Here is an 18,612-nt window from a genome sequence, read left to right as displayed (position 1 = left end):
CAATTTGTCATTGTTGCATTGGAACATAGTGCATTTCTGCTGCCGTGAGCATGAAGTCCACAGAATAGGTCACAATGAATCATATGTTTTTCTGGTTTTAGCTTCTGCCAAATACTACAAACCGTATATGTCATTAAAGGGGTTCTCTGGGGGATGCTTTAAAATAGCATGTGTGCAATATGCTGGCACAGCTGGGCAGCCTGAAAGAAACAGGTATAAAGGATCGAATCCTGCTTCCGCTGCTGTCAGGCTGCTCAGCCGTGACACAAGGTAGCAGCAGCAGCTCCAGCCCATGCTGAACAAGTCCTCATATTCATGAGCTCCTGGCTCTCCCCGCCCACCTGGTGCTGATTAATATGAAAAAAAAAAACTGTCAGAGCCAGGTGGGTGGGGAGAACCGTGAGCTAATAAATACGGGGACTCAATGGCATGCGCTGGAGCTAGAACTGGTGACAGATTCCCTTTAAAGAGGACCTGTCATCTCTCCAGATATTCCCAATCAAGTCACATTACTATGACCACCTACTAATATTAAGAGTAACCGCCATGTGCAGCACAGACACAGCTATATGGACTCGGAGTGACTCAATAAGGTCCAGGTAGGTTGGCAAGGGTATCTGGAGCCATGCTGACTGCAGTGCACGGGGTAGGATCCATAGAGCGAAGGTGGTCCCACAGATGCTTAATTGCAGCTTGCAGAGGTTTTGGGAACGCAACCAAATGAAACAGTATGCATTTTGAAGCACTCCATTCTGCTCAGTTCAGTTTTGTCCCCATTTACAATAAATGGGGACAAAACGGAAACATTTTTCTCCGGTATTGAGATCCTCTGCCAGAGAAACGCATATGTGAAAGGGGCCTAAAAAGGCAGATGTGAAAGTAGCCTTTTGCTTGCAGCTTTCACATCACTCTTGGATCTCTTACGCGCTAGATTATGATAGCTGTTTTTAAAAAGCCAGTCATACTTAAAAATGGCCATCCATCAAACTCTTATTTCTCCTGCTGCACCATAAACATGCATGCTTGGCTGGCTTTAAAGAGGACCTGTCAGCTCTCCCGATGGGTCTGTTTTAGTGTAAATACTTGCATTCTTCAAAGTATAAGGGCTCTTTCACGCGAGCGGTTGCCGTGCGTGGAACCCGCTGCGTGAAAGAATCCCGCTCTGGACAGCAGAGACACGGAGCATTAACATGATTGATAATGCTCCGTGCCTCCCTGTGATCTGTTTACTACAAAATCATGGTGACAACTTTATCTCACTGTGATTTTGTAGTAAAAAGGTCACAGAAAGGCACGAAGCATTATCAATCATGTTAATGCTCCGTGTCTCTGCTGTCCGGAGCGGGGCTTGGCTCTCTTTCACGCGGTGAATTCCACGCACGGCATCCGCTCGTGTGAAAGAGCCCTAGCAATTCCAGAGCATCATTTCTGAGAACTCTACATTGTGCTGATTCTCTATTATTCCTCTTAGAAATGTTTGACTAAAGCAGGCATGCTCAACCTGCGGCCCTCCAGCTGTTGTAAAACTACAACTCCCACAATTCCCTTCTGTAGGCTGATAGCTGTAGGCTGTTCAGGCATGCTGGGAGTTGTAGTTTTGTAACAGCTTGAGGGCCGCAGGTTGAGCATGCCTGGACTAAAGTAACAATTTCCTGTTATCAGTTGGAGGTGCTCTTTGATTGATGGGAGAAATTGATAACATGCACAAATGTCCATGTTACCCCTCCGGCCTAAGGACATGTACAATTAAACAGCCTAATACCACCAGATCTAAGACTAGTAACTTTTTTTTTTTTCTGTTAAGACAGCCGTGTTAGGGCTTGTTTTTTCTGGGACTGTAGTTTTTATTAATGATGGGGTTCACCATGCAGTATACATAATAGGATAACTTTATTCTGCAGGTTGAAATTATTATGGCAATACCAGATTCATATAGTTTATTTGTCTCATGTTTTACTACTTTTACATCATAAAATCACATTTTTATAAAAAATCTCCTGTATTTTGCATCGCCATATACTAACAAACATAACATTATTTTCCGGGCAACATAGCTATGTAAAGGCTTTTTTTTTTTTTTTTTTTCGGAACAGGGTGTAGTTTTTATTGGTACCATATGACTTTTTGATAGTTGAGATGAGCACAAATTTCAGATTCACCATGCAGTGTATATATATATGATAACATTATTTGACAGGTTGATATGAATATGGGGATATCACATTTATATACATTTTTTCCATGTTTTAAGACTTTTGCTTAAAAAAAGAAATTTTTTATTACAAATATTTTTTTTCTTTGCATCACCACATCTGAGACTTTTTTTGTTTTTCTCTTGGGGCAGCTGTATGAGGGTTTGTTTTTTGCGTGATGGGCTGTAGTTTTTATTGGTACCACTTTTGCGTACAGTGGCAGAAATTTAATCACTTTTTTCATAAAATTTACCATGGGGGATAAGCAATGTGATCCCCTTTATAGATTAGGCTGCTATGGACGCGTCATAATAATTATGTGTAGTTTATTTTTTTAACCAATAATAAATGAGTGCATGTGGGAAAAAGCGATTCTTCATTTTTTTAAATTGTATTTTAGTCCCAATTCGGGACTTGAACATAAAGTGGTCCAATCACTGTTACAGCAGATTTATTGTAGCGTATTAAAACAGTCAGTATTACACTGACAATTGGCTTTTGTATGGCCTCTGGTTGCCACAGCAACCATTGGGACCTTGTTATCGTGTGGCATAAGGCCTGATGGGGAAAAGAGGGAGCACCTTCTCTCTGTAAACCCCTTAGATGCAGTGGTCACTACATCTAAGGGGTTAAATGACCGAAATCGGTGCTAGCACCAATCTTGATCGTTGCAGCTGGATATCAGCTGTATGTTACAAGCTGACACTTGCTGCAGATAGCGGTGGCTCAGTTCCTGAGCCGGCACCATCACTATGCCATGAATGTACAGCATGGTGTGGCAAGATGATAATTGCCATGCTGTACATTTACAGCATGGTGCAGGAAGGCTTGTGGACAATACACTGCATACGAGAGTAGCCTTACTAAAATTCTTTGTTTCTCAGGGAGGAGAGACCCTTCTGGCAGCAGCTTTTTCCCTTCTCCCTACGGATAAAAGGTGCACATATTCATACGGAAGGCTGGGGGAGAACACTAGTTATCTAATATGTATGGGTGGCTTAATACAACATAATTCACTTTATAGTTTAAGAGATAGCCTAAGGGGCAACAAAAATGATTTGGGAATTTATTCTGGCATCAATAAGACACAATGATTATATGACATCTGAATTATGTTTTACACTGGTCCAGGAGGTGGGTCCCATTACTGTAACCTGTGACAACCAGCATGGACATAACTATCAGGGTAGCAGGTATAGCAGCTGCTATGTGGCCCCACAACTAAGAAGGTCCATCTCCTCTCAGACATAAGGTGCAGTTGTGACTACGACGTGTGATGGAAAGGGGCATTATATTTTGCATTATTTCAGCGATATGACAGGTGATGGAAAGGGCCATTATATTTTGCATCAAAATGACCAGATATAAATGTCCTGTATAGAAGACTCTTTTTGTCTAGTAAAAAAACAGAATCCTGAATGAAAACTGAATGGATCTCATTGTAGTCAATAGAGTATGTTCAGCTCCATTAGTTTCAGTTGTGCCGAATCCATCACTTCTGTTATTTTCATTGTTCTGCTCCTCTAATGGAGGTGGTGTGAACATACCCTTATCCATGTAATGTGACATCACTGTTTGTCAGGAAGTAGATTATGACTATACTGTGACATCACTATGTGCACTATTCCACTATTATGACATCACCTTGTGCATCATTCTGTCATGCTCTAATGTGGGAGGGAAACCCCACACCAAACATAGGAGGGAAAGGAAATAAGGCCTGAAAACTATGGAAGGAAGATTGACACCTCCTAGTGAAAACCCTAACCAAAGCCCCGACTGGCTACCAGTATGAACAGACCCCAGAGATAGGCGAGTTCATACACAGGAATACCTCAAGTCCTATCTAACCCTAAAGGACCCTGGTACTAATGACAGGAATGAGACAAATTATTGCTCCAAAAAGGAAGGATGAACAGGAGTCTCCCCGAGGCCTAATACAAAACAACAAGGAAATGCAACACGCAGAAAAGTCAAAATAAAATACAAAAGGGAAATGTAACATTAAAGGCAACCTGTCATCTGGATTTTGGGTCTAAAGCTGAGGACATGGGCTGCTAGATGGCCGCTAGCACATCCGCAATATCCAGTCCCCATAGCTCTGTGTGCTTTTATTGTGTAAAATATATTTTTTATAGATATGTAAATAAACCTTAGATGAGTCCTGTCTCCTCCATGCTTGAGAGATGAGACCAGCGTTCTCGGACTCTGAGCCCAGCCACGCCCACTGTGAAGGATCCCTGCACCGCCCCGCATCCTCCGAATCTCCTCCTTGCTCCCCGACGTCACAAAGCTAGAGCGCTGTAATCTCGCGAAGCGCGAACTAGCGCATGCGGAGTGTTGGCATAAGGTTCCTTCCCTGTACTGGCATCAGCCTCAGGGAACGAACTGCGCATGATGCCAGCACAGGGAAGGAACCCTATGCCAACACTCCGCATGCGCTAGTTCACGCATCGCGAGATTACAGCGCTCTAGCTTTGTGACGTCGGGGAGCAAGGAGGAGATTCGGAGGATGCGGGGCGGTGCTGGGCTCCTTCACAGTGGGCGCGGCTGGGCTCAGCTGGACTCATCTCTCAAGCATGGAGGAGACAGGACTCATCTAAGGTGTTCAGTGGAAGTCAGTTCAAGTAAAAAGGAGTGGATAAAGTCATAATGGACAACAGCCATTTTATCAGGCTTTAAGGACCTTTGGAAGCAAGGTGAAGGATTTATTAGCTTCGAGGCAGCCTCACCATTAACAAGCTGGAGAACATGGGCCAGATTCAGAACTAAAAATCAGTGAGTACATAACTACCTACGATAGCCTGAGACATAACTACATGTACTGGGATTCACCACATCCAACCTGCATGTTTATAAGAGACCGTTTTATTACTGGATGTAAACTGTTATCAAGATCCTGGTTACAGTAAAGTTCTTAGTTGGATTCAACCCTGCCTCATTCTTCTATCTCCATACTACCAGAGGCCTAAGTATCAGGATCAAGGGTGCCTGGATTCTAGGCACCCAGAATGGTTAAATAGGGATGGGAATACTACTACAGCAGATGGAGATGGAAGGTGATCTGCTTAAATCCCATTTGCTTCCTGTTTTCTAATGTGTAAATAACTCCTGGGAATACTGGGAATAAGAATTACTGAACACTACAACATATTTATAGCATAAGCCTGTTAACTATAGTGCTGAGGATATTATAGACCTAAATTACCAGCTGTCAAACCAATGCCCAAGTAAGAAATAGTATATTGTGCCAGTTGTAACAGTGCCTTTAATAACCTCCTGCGCTGACAAGAAGGATGCCCTAATTTAACCGCACAACGCCATTTTAGTGTCAGGGATACCAAGGGGAATGGTGTTACTGATTTCATCTTCCATTATCCCGGCTTATTGCTTTCAGAAAGTACATCATGCTCAATCAATGTGGTATGTTTTGTCAGTTGCATCCAGAGATACATCACAGATACTAATAGATAACCAGAAAAATCGCAAATTGTCAATTACGTTATCTTCTGCGCCCCCCAGCGTCATTTATAGAGTACATGTGTTCACACACAGACACCCAAATCTCCACGCACTGTTATGCAACTGGAGTGCCTACTGTGCCCCTTAAGTGTAATGGGGTCTGGTGGAGATTCGGTCGCAATCTGGCAAAACCGCTGCACAATGTGGTTTATGTCCATCCGATTACCGGCATACTCTGCCGGAAATGGCGGCCGGATTGCAATGCCACATATGTGAAAGTAGCCTTAGCCTCCACAGGATAAGGGCTCATGCACACGAACTGTGGATCGGCAAAACATGGAAACTGGCTGTGTGCATTCCGCTGGCCCAAAATTCCTTTTCTTTAATGCGGACAATAATAGGACATGTTTTATTTTTTGGGGCCCCATTGAAGTGAATGGTTCAGAATATGGGCCACAAAAAAAACGGAGCGGACACAGAAGAAAGTTTTGTTTGTGTGCATGAGCCCTAAGTGATATATGTATGAGTGCTAGGACTCTGATCATGATGACCATCTACAATCACAAGTAAGGGGGTACCTAAATCCCCTATGTGAATGAAGCAGTGGTATGCATGCGCCCCCCCACTTCATTCTCTTCTATGGGACGGCAATAACCAAGCAGTCCCATAGAAGTGAATGGAGTGGTGGTCACACACACTACCCCTCCATTTACACAAGGGACCCCCAGTTCCTGTGGAAAGCTGATGAATACTAGTAGGAGAATCCCCCATTAAAGTGGATCTTTCTCACCTGCTAAGGCCTCATGCACACGACCGTTGTATGTTTTGCGGTCCGCAAATTGCGGATCCGCAAAACACTGATGGCGTCCGTGTGCGTTCCGCAATTTGCAGAACGGCGCGGACAGCCATCGATATAACTGCCTATTCTTGTCTGCATAACGGACAAGAATAAGGCAGGTTATATTTTTTTTGCAGACCACAGAACGGATGCGGACAGCACACGGAGTGCTGTCTGCATTTTTTGCGGCCCCATTGAAGTGAATGGGTCCGCATCCAAGCCGCAAAAACTGCGGCTCGGATGTGGACCAAAACATCGGTCGTGTGCATGAGGCCTAAGCCTCACGATGCACATACCTGCAAGGACTTTCTCAGCTCATCTGTATAAAGCCATATTTTCTCTACCAGATCCTGTCATATGGTGAGGCGGGTATCTTTCATTTTACAAATGAGCTTGTAATTATTGACCATTCACACAGGATCTAATGACGTCTTACCACAGAAGATCAAGCACAGCCATGTTTCAGGCGGCTACTCCACCAACCAAGAGGCAATTAGAAAGGTCTCCATTATCGCAGCTACTTAAATAGCAGAGTAGAAAATAACAGGAGCATCGGCTTCTTGGCACCAGCATCCTGAGTGACTGCTGCTAAAGATGGTAAGAATGTCATCTCACATAACACATGCTAACCCACGGCTCGGAATATCCCAGGAAGCTCCTTGTGGTTTATCAGACATTTTCTAACTATACCTCACAGCAACAATTACAGAGGAAGGAATGTACCCCAATTCTTCAGGTTATATACACACATCACACCGTGAAGCGCTGGGGAATACATCATCACAATATAAGTAAGGCTATTTCACAACTGCGCATTTCATTCTGGTTTAGAGATCCGGCAGAGGATCTAAAACCTGAAGGATTTGTTCCATTTAATACATCCTGATGGCTCCGTTTCAGCCGCATCTGATTGTATTAAATCAAAACTGAACAAACCTGATCGGGCATGAAAATCATTGTAAGTCAATGGGCGCCTGATCGCGCGGAAAAATCACGGGTGTTCCCGTAACGCACCTGCACATTTTCCCGCAACGCCCGTCTGAAAGAGGCCTAAGTCAGGTTTTTTAGATTCTCTGCCAGATCTCAAAACCTGAATTAGGCTACTTTCACACTAGTGTTTTAGTTTTCTGTCATAGGGGCTCAATACCGGGAAAAAAATGTTTCAGTTTTGTCCCCATTCATTGTCAATGGGGACAAAACTTAACTGAACAGAATGGAATGCTCCAAAATGCATTCCGTTCCGTTTAGTTGCGTTCCCATATTGTAGTTTGCTTTCCATCCTGGGATGCGGAGCAAGACGGATCCGCCATGATCCCTAATGCAAGTCAACGGGGACGGATCCATTTTCTCTGCCACAATAGAAAACTGATCCATCTTGGCAATGTTAAGGCTACTTTCACACTAGCGTTCGGGTGTCCGCTCGTGCGCACCGTTTGAAGGGGCTCACGAGCGGCCCCGAACGCATCCGTCTGGCCCCAATGCATTCTCAGTGGAGGCGGATCCACTGAGAATGCATCCGCCTGCCAGCGTTCAGGCTCCGCTCCGCTCAGTGAGCAGACACCTGAAGGCTGCTTGCAGCGTTCGGGTGTCCGCCTGGCCGTGCGGAGGCGAGCGGATCCGTCCAGACTTACAATGTAAGTCAATGGGGACGGATCCGCTTGAAGATGACACAATATGGCTCAATCTTCAAGCGGATCCGTTCCCCATTGACTTTCAATGTAAAGTCTGAACGGATCCGCTCAGACAACTTTCACACTTAGAAAATTTTCTAAGTTTTAATGCAGACGCATCCGTTCTGAACGGATGCGAACGTCTGCATTATCGGAGCGGATCCGTCTGATGAAACATCAGACGGATCCGCTCCGAACGCTAGTGTGAAAGTAGCCTAAAGATAATACAACCGGATCCGCTCATAACGGATGCAGATGGTTGTATTATCAGTAACGGAAGCGTTTTTGCTAAACCCTGCCGGATCCAGTAAAAACGCTGGCGTGAAAGTAGCCTTTCACACTAGCGGCAGCCTTTTCCAGCAGGCTGTTCCGGCAGGGGAACAGCCTGCCGGATCCATACTAACGCTAGCCCATGTGTGACGCCGGCAGCCCATGTGTCACACCATTCACTATAATGGGGACAGGCCGGAGGTCCGGCCGCTGCACGGCCAGCATGCTGAGAGGCAGGCGGACAAAAACTGCAGCATGCCGGAACAGCCTGTCGGACCCTGCTAACGCTAATGTGAAAGTAGCCTTATACAGATCTGAATGTAGCCTAAGTATTAAGGTCCATTCACATGTCCGTAGTGTATTGCGGATCCGCAATACACCCGGCCGGCACCCCCCAGAGAACTGCCTATTTTTGTCCACAATTGTGGACAAGAATAGGACATGTTCTATTTTTTTTTGCGGAGGCGTGGCCCGAACGGAAATGCGGTTGGGGAGAGCACATAGTGTGCTCTCCGCGTGTCTTCCGGCCCCATAGAGAATGAATAAGTCCACACCCGTTCCCGATATTGCGGAACCATTTGCGGACGTGTGAATGGACCCTTAAAGTATTACTATTACACTATATACTAGAAAAGGGATACACAACCTATTCTGGTCCGAGGGCCACACTGTAGCTTAAGGAACTCCCAATGTATAAACAGTGTGCAGTAGGCTCCAAGTGGTTGGTGCTAGCCGGCAGAATTTTGCTTTGTCTATGTGGCAGATTTCGAGCATCAAAACGGGGTTGTACAGGGTATTATTACTGATGGCCTAAGGCAAGATAGACCATCAATATCTAACCGATGGCGCTCTGACACTCCCCACCCGAGCCAAGTAGCTCCGGGCCCGGAAGCTGGCACTGGAATTACACAGCTCGGCCCACTGGGTAGTGGATGCATCTGGTTACTGCAGCTCCCATTGAAGTGAATGGAAGCAGCACTGCAGTAACAGTTCTGTCCACTACACAATGCTATGTACTTCCTGCGTCCCCACTACCGAAAAAACAGCAGATCGTCAGGGTCTCGGACCCCTGCAAATGAGAGAAATACTGATTACCAATCCAGCAGATAGGCAATTTTTAAATTCAGAAATACCCCTTCTAAAGTTTCAACCCCTATGAATATGAATTAAGAAATTTATCAACTCAAACCTAAAAATGACATAATGACTAAATGTGGACATTCACATCGTACAGATCACTCCAATTCCTATTCACACAGACTTTGTGCCCAACAATGTAGAGGTCATTTGTCCCCAATTCCCCTTTCTCTTCTACACCAATTAATAGGAATATAACAGATGGATTCCTTTCCATCTTCTACTTTTATTATACCAGTTGTCAAGAACCGTTCCTTTATAATCCTTGAGTGGCTCTGATTAACTCATTAATACCATGTCCAAATCTAGTGAATAACGGGGTCCTTATAAATGGCGTAAGAATGACTTTGAATGAATTTCAGTGGATTGTGCTGTCATTTGTAATGTATATGAACGTGATGCAGTGTAATAGGACAGATCACATTTAGGCTAGTTTCACACTAGCGGCAGGGGACTCCGCAGGCTGTTCCGGCGGGGGAACAGCCTGTCGGATGCGTCCTGCCGCTAGTTCAAGTGTGCCCCCGGACTGCCGCTCCGTCCCCATTGACTATAATGGGGGCGGAGTTCCGGCAGCAGTACGGCAGCGCACGGCAAGAGACAGTACTTTTAGTCCGGCTGCCTCTCAGCGTGCACTGCCGTCGGAACTCCGCCCCTCCCCCATTATAGTCAATGGGGACGGAGAGGCAGTGCGGGAGCACACGTGGACTAGCGGCAGGACGCATCTGACAGGCTGTTCACCCGACGGAACAGCCTGCCGGAGTCCCCTGCCGCTAGTGTGAAAGTACCCAAAGCGCTGATAACTCCATGTACCAAGCACATAACAGCATCCAAACAGCTAGATTTTTGGTGTTACCTTTGTACACATCTCTATAGATCTCAATATGTATGCCCTGGATTAGCAGGACATTAAAGGGGCGTTCTCATCTTTAAAGAGGACCTTTCACCGCTCCTGACATGCCTGTTTTAATAGCTGCATGCATTCCCCATGTAATAACAATTCTGGAGCCTCTGTTCTTATGACTCTATGCTGTGTCATTCCTTTATTACTAATACTGAATTGCCAGCCGTCTGCAGTAAGGGTACAGAGGGGTGTTACCAGTTGGGGGGTGTACCTGCACAGACTCACTTTATTCAATCAGTGCTGCCGTTTTCAGACTGTGCAGGTACACACCCTAAACTGGTTACCTCCCCTCTGTACCCTTACTGCAGACTGCTAGCAATTCATTCATAACTTCTAGTAGAAATAATAAAGGAATGGCGCAACATACAGACATAAGAACAGATGCTCCAGAATTAAAACAGGCATGTCAGCAGTGGTGAATGGTCCACTTTAAAGAGGACCTGCTTCTGCTTCGACAATAGCAACTGTTCATTCACTGCTACATGGAGGTGCAGTGGCACGTGAATAGTCTCCTCTCCAGTAGCGGAAAAACAGCCTCTGTGCTTGGGCCGCTACTTGGAACAGTGTGCAGGCACGAGATTGCCAGGGTTGGGCGAGATGTCGACCCTGTCAATCACCAGGCAAGTGAAAGCCTCTTCACCTGTGGAGACAGCTTTTCATAACTGAAGAACTAATGGATTTGCTCATCCCTACTGATCCCGCCTTACAATTCGCTAGTTCTGTCAAGACGACACATTCATAGTATCTCCTCAGGATATGTCTGTGCTTCTCATTCTCTACACGTGTAGCCGAAAGACTCAAGCGCACCTATCCTGTGCATGTGTCCTGAATGTTTAAGATGGAATACCCCTTTACGTGAAAATCCTTATTAATTTAAGCAATACTCTTTATTTCTGTCTATGTCATAGTCAAACCCTAGAAAAGAATAATCTGCATACAGAAGCAATTGATGGAGGTGGCATTTTCAGTACTGTGCATTAAACCTCATCTTCCCTATTTTTACAAAGTCAATTTTGGTAACATTGGCCGGCATGTCACAAGACGAATTGAGATCTCCAGCGCATACTCAGCATTTTACTAATATAGAAGTCACCTGCTTGTGCTGCCTGCTGGAGAAGGACATTCTAGCAGTGTGGCACATTCCAAACCCATTCTGTGCATTCCTCCACCACCAGAAGGAATGCAGCATTCACACCTGCCATCCTGCAGTACCACCGAAGGAATCATTTGGTGATGACACCAGGCCAAACATCACTGGTATCGGCTGACTGGCAGCTAGAGTTCTCAGACTTATTCCTGGGCCATCAGGTCCAAGTGAAATGATGCTGAAGCAATACTGAGTGCAGTACGGAGGAAGGTAAACGGAATCAGAGAAAACCCTAAAGGCAAAGGACCTCGCAGATATCTGGAGCTCATCTGTGAGTTTATAGTACAAGCTCTACCAAAAGGAATGAGCTCAGATTATATTAACAGGAACCAATATATACATATATATAGCGTGATCCCAAGCTGTGACATGTATAAGACCAAGACGTCACCATGTATATGGCGTGATCCCAAGCTGTGGCATGTGTAGGACCAAGACGTCACCATGTATATGGCGTGGCCCCAAGCTGTGACATGTGTAAGACCAAGACGTCACCATATATATGGCGTGATCCCAAGCTGTGGCATGTGTAAGACCAAGACGTCACCATGAATATGGCGTGATCCCAAGCTGTGGCATGTGTAAGACCAAGACGTCACCATATATATGGCGTGGCCCCAAGCTGTGGCATGTATAAGACCAAGACGTCACCATATATATGGCGTGGCCCCAAGCTGTGACATGTGTAAGACCAAGACGTCACCATATATATAGCGTGATCCCAAGCTGTGGCATGTGTAAGACCAAGACGTCACCATGAATATGGCGTGATCCCAAGCTGTGGCATGTGTAAGACCAAGACGTCACCATATATATGGCGTGGCCCCAAGCTGTGACATGTGTAAGACCAAGACGTCACCATATATATGGCGTGATCCCAAGCTGTGGCATGTGTAAGACCAAGACGTCACCATGAATATGGCGTGATCCCAAGCTGTGGCATGTGTAAGACCAAGACGTCACCATATATATGGCGTGGCCCCAAGCTGTGGCATGTATAAGACCAAGACGTCACCATATATATGGCGTGGCCCCAAGCTGTGACATGTGTAAGACCAAGACGTCACCATATATATAGCGTGATCCCAAGCTGTGGCATGTGTAAGACCAAGACGTCACCATGAATATGGCGTGATCCCAAGCTGTGGCATGTGTAAGACCAAGACGTCACCATATATATGGCGTGGCCCCAAGCTGTGACATGTGTAAGACCAAGACGTCACCATATATATAGCGTGATCCCAAGCTGTGGCATGTGTAAGACCAAGACGTCACCATGAATATGGCGTGATCCCAAGCTGTGGCATGTGTAAGACCAAGACGTCACCATATATATGGCGTGGCCCCAAGCTGTGGCATGTATAAGACCAAGACGTCACCATATATATGGCGTGGCCCCAAGCTGTGACATGTGTAAGACCAAGACGTCACCATATATATAGCGTGATCCCAAGCTGTGGCATGTGTAAGACCAAGACGTCACCATGAATATGGCGTGATCCCAAGCTGTGGCATGTGTAAGACCAAGACGTCACCATATATATGGCGTGGCCCCAAGCTGTGACATGTGTAAGACCAAGACGTCACCATATATATGGCGTGATCCCAAGCTGTGGCATGTGTAAGACCAAGACGTCACCATGAATATGGCGTGATCCCAAGCTGTGGCATGTGTAAGACCAAGACGTCACCATATATATGGCGTGGCCCCAAGCTGTGGCATGTATAAGACCAAGACGTCACCATATATATGGCGTGGCCCCAAGCTGTGACATGTGTAAGACCAAGACGTCACCATATATATGGCGTGATCCCAAGCTGTGGCATGTGTAAGACCAAGACGTCACCATGAATATGGCGTGATCCCAAGCTGTGGCATGTGTAAGACCAAGACGTCACCATATATATGGCGTGGCCCCAAGCTGTGACATGTGTAAGACCAAGACGTCACCATATATATAGCGTGATCCCAAGCTGTGGCATGTGTAAGACCAAGACGTCACCATGAATATGGCGTGATCCCAAGCTGTGACATGTATAAGACCAAGACGTCACCATGTATATGGCGTGATCCCAAGCTGTGACATGTATAAGACCAAGACGTCACCATATATATGGCGTGATCCCAAGCTGTGGCATGTATAAGACCAAGACGTCACCATATATATGGCGTGATCCCAAGCTGTGGCATGTGTAGGACCAAGACGTCACCATGTATATGGCGTGGCCCCAAGCTGTGACATGTGTAAGACCAAGACGTCACCATATATATGGCGTGGCCCCAAGCTGTGGCATGTATAAGACCAAGACGTCACCATATATATGGCGTGGTGCCAAGCTGTGGCATGTATAAGACCAAGACGTCACCATATATATGGCGTGGTGCCAAGCTGTGACAACATGTATAAGACCAAGACGTCACCATATATATGGCGTGGCCCCAAGCTGTGGCATGTATAAGACCAAGACGTCACCATATATATGGCGTGGTGCCAAGCTGTGGCATGTATAAGACCAAGACGTCACCATATATATGGCGTGGTGCCAAGCTGTGGTATGTATAAGACCAACAAAAATTAAAAAAATCCTCAGCACTCGCCAGTGTGGAAAATCAGGTGGAGATTTTTTCACAAATCAGCATGGTAAAAGCGACGTTTCGACCTTCATCGGTCTTTCTCAAGCAATGAAATAAGTTAACAAACATGTGCCTTATATAATGCAAACCCCGTCCACTTTTGCATTATATAAGGCACATGTTTGTTAACTTATTTCATTGCTTGAGAAAGACCGATGAAGGTCGAAACGTCGCTTTTACCATGCTGATTTGTGAATAAATCACCACCTGATTTTCCACACTGGCGAGTGCTGCGGATTTTTTGCATTTTCCTAGACGTTGGGACCATTAGCCAGGATCCCCATCTGCGTGCACCACCACCTTTAATGTTTTTTTCCCATTATGGGATCAGTAGTGCTGCCAAAACCTCTGTGTATATGTATAAGACCATGACGTCACCATATATATGGCGTGGCCCCAAGCTGTGGCATGTGTAAGACCATGACGTCACCATATATATGGCGTGGCCCCAAGCTGTGACATGTATAAGACCATGACGTCACCATATATATGGCGTGGACCCAAGCTGTGGCATGTATAAGACCATGACGTCACCATATATATGGCGTGGCCCCAAGCTGTGGCATGTGTAAGACCATGACGTCACCATATATATGGCGTGGCCCCAAGCTGTAGCATGTATAAGACCATGACGTCACCATATATATGGCGTGGTGCCAAGCTGTGGCATGTATAAGACCATGACGTCACCATATATATGGCGTGGTGCCAAGCTGTAGCATGTATAAGACCATGACGTCACCATATATATGGCGTGGTGCCAAGCTGTGGCATGTGTAAGACCATGACGTCACCATATATATGGCGTGGCCCCAAGCTGTAGCATGTGTAAGACCATGACGTCACCATATATATGGCGTGGTGCCAAGCTGTGACATGTGTAAGACCAAGACGTCACCATATATATGGCGTGGCCCCAAGCTGTGACAACTGTTTTCACCTAAAGAAGGGGAATTGTTCCTCAAAACACATTGTGAAGTGATTCTGCAATAAAAACATTTGAAGATTACTACTACCTCGAACTGATCGGTTTGTTTGCCCCGAAGGCTGGTTGTTCCTGTATCTGCATAGTAATTCTCCGTGAGGTCCCAGGCACACTCATTTAAGGAGATTTTCATCCGTGGCTGCACATCGTCCGCTTTCTGGGGACTTTCAGGTGAGCCTCCAATTGGAGTACTTTCAGTGCCTAATGGAAGCTCCTGAGGCTGCGGAGAACAGCTGATTGTGGGGGGGGGCAGACCCTTACCGATCGGATAGGTCATCATTATCAGGAGCCTGGAAAACCCCTTTAAAGAATCCAGACCCTCATAGTCATTAACAGGGAATTTAATCTCCATGCTAGTAAGATATATATATATATATATATATAGATATATATATATATATATATATATATATATATATATACATACAGTAGGAAAGTGCTCCCTGAGGAAGGTCCTCACTGGAGGGGCACCTGCTACCAGTGCCATCGGCTACTTCAGGCAGAGATGTACAGGAACAACCTCTTAGTACCACGGACGGCCATGAACAGCACGGATATCCTGCTCGCCTTGTAAATGGAGCGAGGAAGACACTGCGACTGTCACTAACTTTCCTGACACCTACCACTGTATGTAGGTGAACCTGGATCACGCACCTTACCGCTGACATTCACCTGTCCAGATGGCATTTACTGCCATCCCACTACCATTCTGTCACGTGGGCAAGTTGCTGGCTTCCAATGTAACTGCTGGTTCCTGGCATCAGATGATGATGCCAGCTTTGTAGTAGGGCGAGACACAAGCATTGGTCCGACATCAGGGCACGGGCAGAATAAAAAGTACAACCAGGGCCTGACTGTGACATCTTGACCTGTCACTGAGACGCAGTAAAGTACAAAGTTACAGAGATTTCCAATGCATTACCCAGTGCCACCCTCTGCTGGGGCCATGCCCACATCCAGGTGGCATTACTGGGTAAGGTATCCAAACACTTCAGAGTTTATATAAGATTTCCCGAATTTTGGCCAAAAGTTGGACTCCTCCTCCATCATAAGAATATGAAGTACATAACCTTGGGCATGATACCCTGCCCCAAGATACACTCCACTGGCATATGCCATCCACTTACATGCCCAGGTCGCTGTAGATGTTGAAGAACTCCATTTGGTTGCAGGCTTGGATCCATCCCACCACCCAGGTCTCATTCCTAGGCAGGGGCGGCATGACCACCCGGGCCGAAGCTTTGAAGTAGGGGGTCTTATACCTTAAGACAATGGGCGAGTTCTCCTCTATGGAGGTCGGGCACTGGTCTATGGTGGCACACACGTCATACACGGTGATGTTCTCCCTCCTGATGCGGGACTTGCAGGTGAGGCTCTGCAGACAGCCCATGATCGCCGCTTCGCCCGGGGGCAGGAGGGCAGAGGCATCAATCCCACGGAATAGGGCAATCGCCGCGCTGGAAAACAATGGGGGAAGCCGCGTCTCTTCCAGGCGCTGTGGCCCGTGTCATGTGTGGCGATCCGTACATGCAGCGGCAGCGAGGATGATGAGGAGTAGTCCTGGGAGGCTTGTGAGTGCAGATGGTAATATTATCCAGCCGCACACTGATGGATGGATGCCCCCCTCCCCGCCCCTCCTACTCCCTACCATGCTGTTCTCCAGTGCCACCTGCCTCTCCTTCCCAACCTGTCCCCCTGTGCTCTTCTGGGGCCACCAGCCCTTGTCATGTCCCAGGTGACGGGAGCCCCGGGACCGGAGAGCCGTGGAGCCGCATGCCGCCGTGCGTGTGCTGGGGTGCGGGAGATGCTGACTGCAGCGCATCCCCTCAGCGGCGGCCGTGCGCTCCCCCTCCTTGTGTCATGCCGGGTCCTGATCCCCAGGAGATTGGCCCTTCTCGGCCGCGGTAAGATGAAGGTGTAATCCCCGCCGCTGTCACATGCAGGTGGTGGTGGAGGAGGGGAGGGCGCAGGTCCAGCCCGTGACATGGGGCCATTAGAGGCTCCTCCTGAGCCGTCTTATCTCGCTGGAAGTCCGAAGCTAGCAAAATGGGAAATGTCGGCCATTAATGCAGGGGCATCCACCATGGGAGAAGCCATAGCGTATCCTTAGTAGTGTGGCCGCTGGTCTAATGGCGTCCTCATCATGTCCATGGCTGGAAGCATCCCCATATGCTGCAGAATTGTGCATAAAGGGGTTTCCGGCCTAACCTGTGCTCAATGAAAAAGAACCAGTTCCATGCCTCTCAAGTTTCCCTCTTTTTGACCCAAGTCCCTCTTTTTGACCTGGGGAATTAATACATAAATGTGCATTAATACATTTTCTAAATGGCTCCTTACTAAACTACCTGTATATTGGACCATAACTTCATTATTTGGTGCAGTTTGGACCTTAAAATAGAAATAATTCCATTTGTATGCTAATATTTAAATGGGTATTGAAGTGCGATAAAAAAAATGCTCCAGGGCCTCCACATGCTCTAAAAACAATGAAGGAACTTGCACTCACCTGACCGATCCCGGCTACTGCAGTTGTGACAGCCATTAATGCTTTGGGTGGAGTCAGGGGAGTGGCCTAGTATGAAAAAAATTGCTGCGCTGCACGCCGCACATGTTGTCCTTCTTTGCGATTTTCAAAAGTTGGGAGGTATGCAGTTCCCAGTACCAGTGCCGTGCGTTGCCCCATTACTGCCCTTCTGACTGGTCTAGCAGTGAGGTGCCATTCTAGCACCTGTGACTGCAGTAATGTGGCTCAGGAACCACAGTTTTTTTTTATTTATTAGTGCCCCCAGAATTAATAATGCCCCCGTTAGTGTCCCCCAGAAATAATAGTGTCGCTGTCACGGCCTTTGGTGTGTGCCGTGACACTTTCGCCGCGCATTCTGGTTGCCGGTGGCAACTTGTTGATATGCATGTGTGTGCGCTTTCCCTTTAAGGATGTTTCCTTTCCCTGCTTTTGTGTGCACGGGGTTAAGGTGTGCTTGGTAGGTGTGGTGGGTGTGACCTCAGGCCTCCTTATATGTTGGTGTGGTGGAGCCTGAAGGTCAGTTTGATTTTGCTTCAGTCTGTGTAGGAGCTTTGCTCCCTGGCTGAATGATTATGTCTGTGTGAGCTATCCCTATTTGTTGTTTTGTTTACCTTGCTCTGTCTGTTGTCCCCTCCGGTGTGTTTCTGTCATTCCTCCCCCCACCTGGTGTATGTAGTTATGGTGTGGGTTTTGTTTGGAGGTTTGATTGTGGTATGTGGCTCCGGAAGGGGCGTGCTTTCCCGGAGGGGTTTAAGCGAAGACTAGACTGTGGGTTTTCCCGCTTGGAGCCCCCTTTCATCACGGCTGCGGCAGGTAAGTGTGGATAGCATTGTTGTGTTGCTGTTACTTAC

General features: G+C 46.7%; 1 protein-coding gene across 1 annotated transcript in view; it reads right to left on the bottom strand.

Annotated features, from left to right (window-relative positions):
• Positions 1-16,832, bottom strand: part of LOC120978791 (protein FAM78B) — a 224,262-nt gene extending 207,430 nt beyond the window's left edge. The window contains exon 1 of the mRNA XM_040407140.1: positions 16,365-16,832. Within this exon, the coding sequence (XP_040263074.1) occupies positions 16,365-16,627 (263 nt within the window). The 5' untranslated portion in view covers positions 16,628-16,832. The remainder of the gene's footprint in view (positions 1-16,364) is intronic.
• Between the last annotated feature and the right edge of the window lie 1,780 nt (positions 16,833-18,612).

Source organism: Bufo bufo, chromosome 9 (genome assembly GCF_905171765.1).
Source record: "Bufo bufo chromosome 9, aBufBuf1.1, whole genome shotgun sequence".
NCBI lineage: Eukaryota > Metazoa > Chordata > Amphibia > Anura > Bufonidae > Bufo > Bufo bufo.
This window is presented reverse-complemented; position numbering and strand designations above follow the sequence as displayed.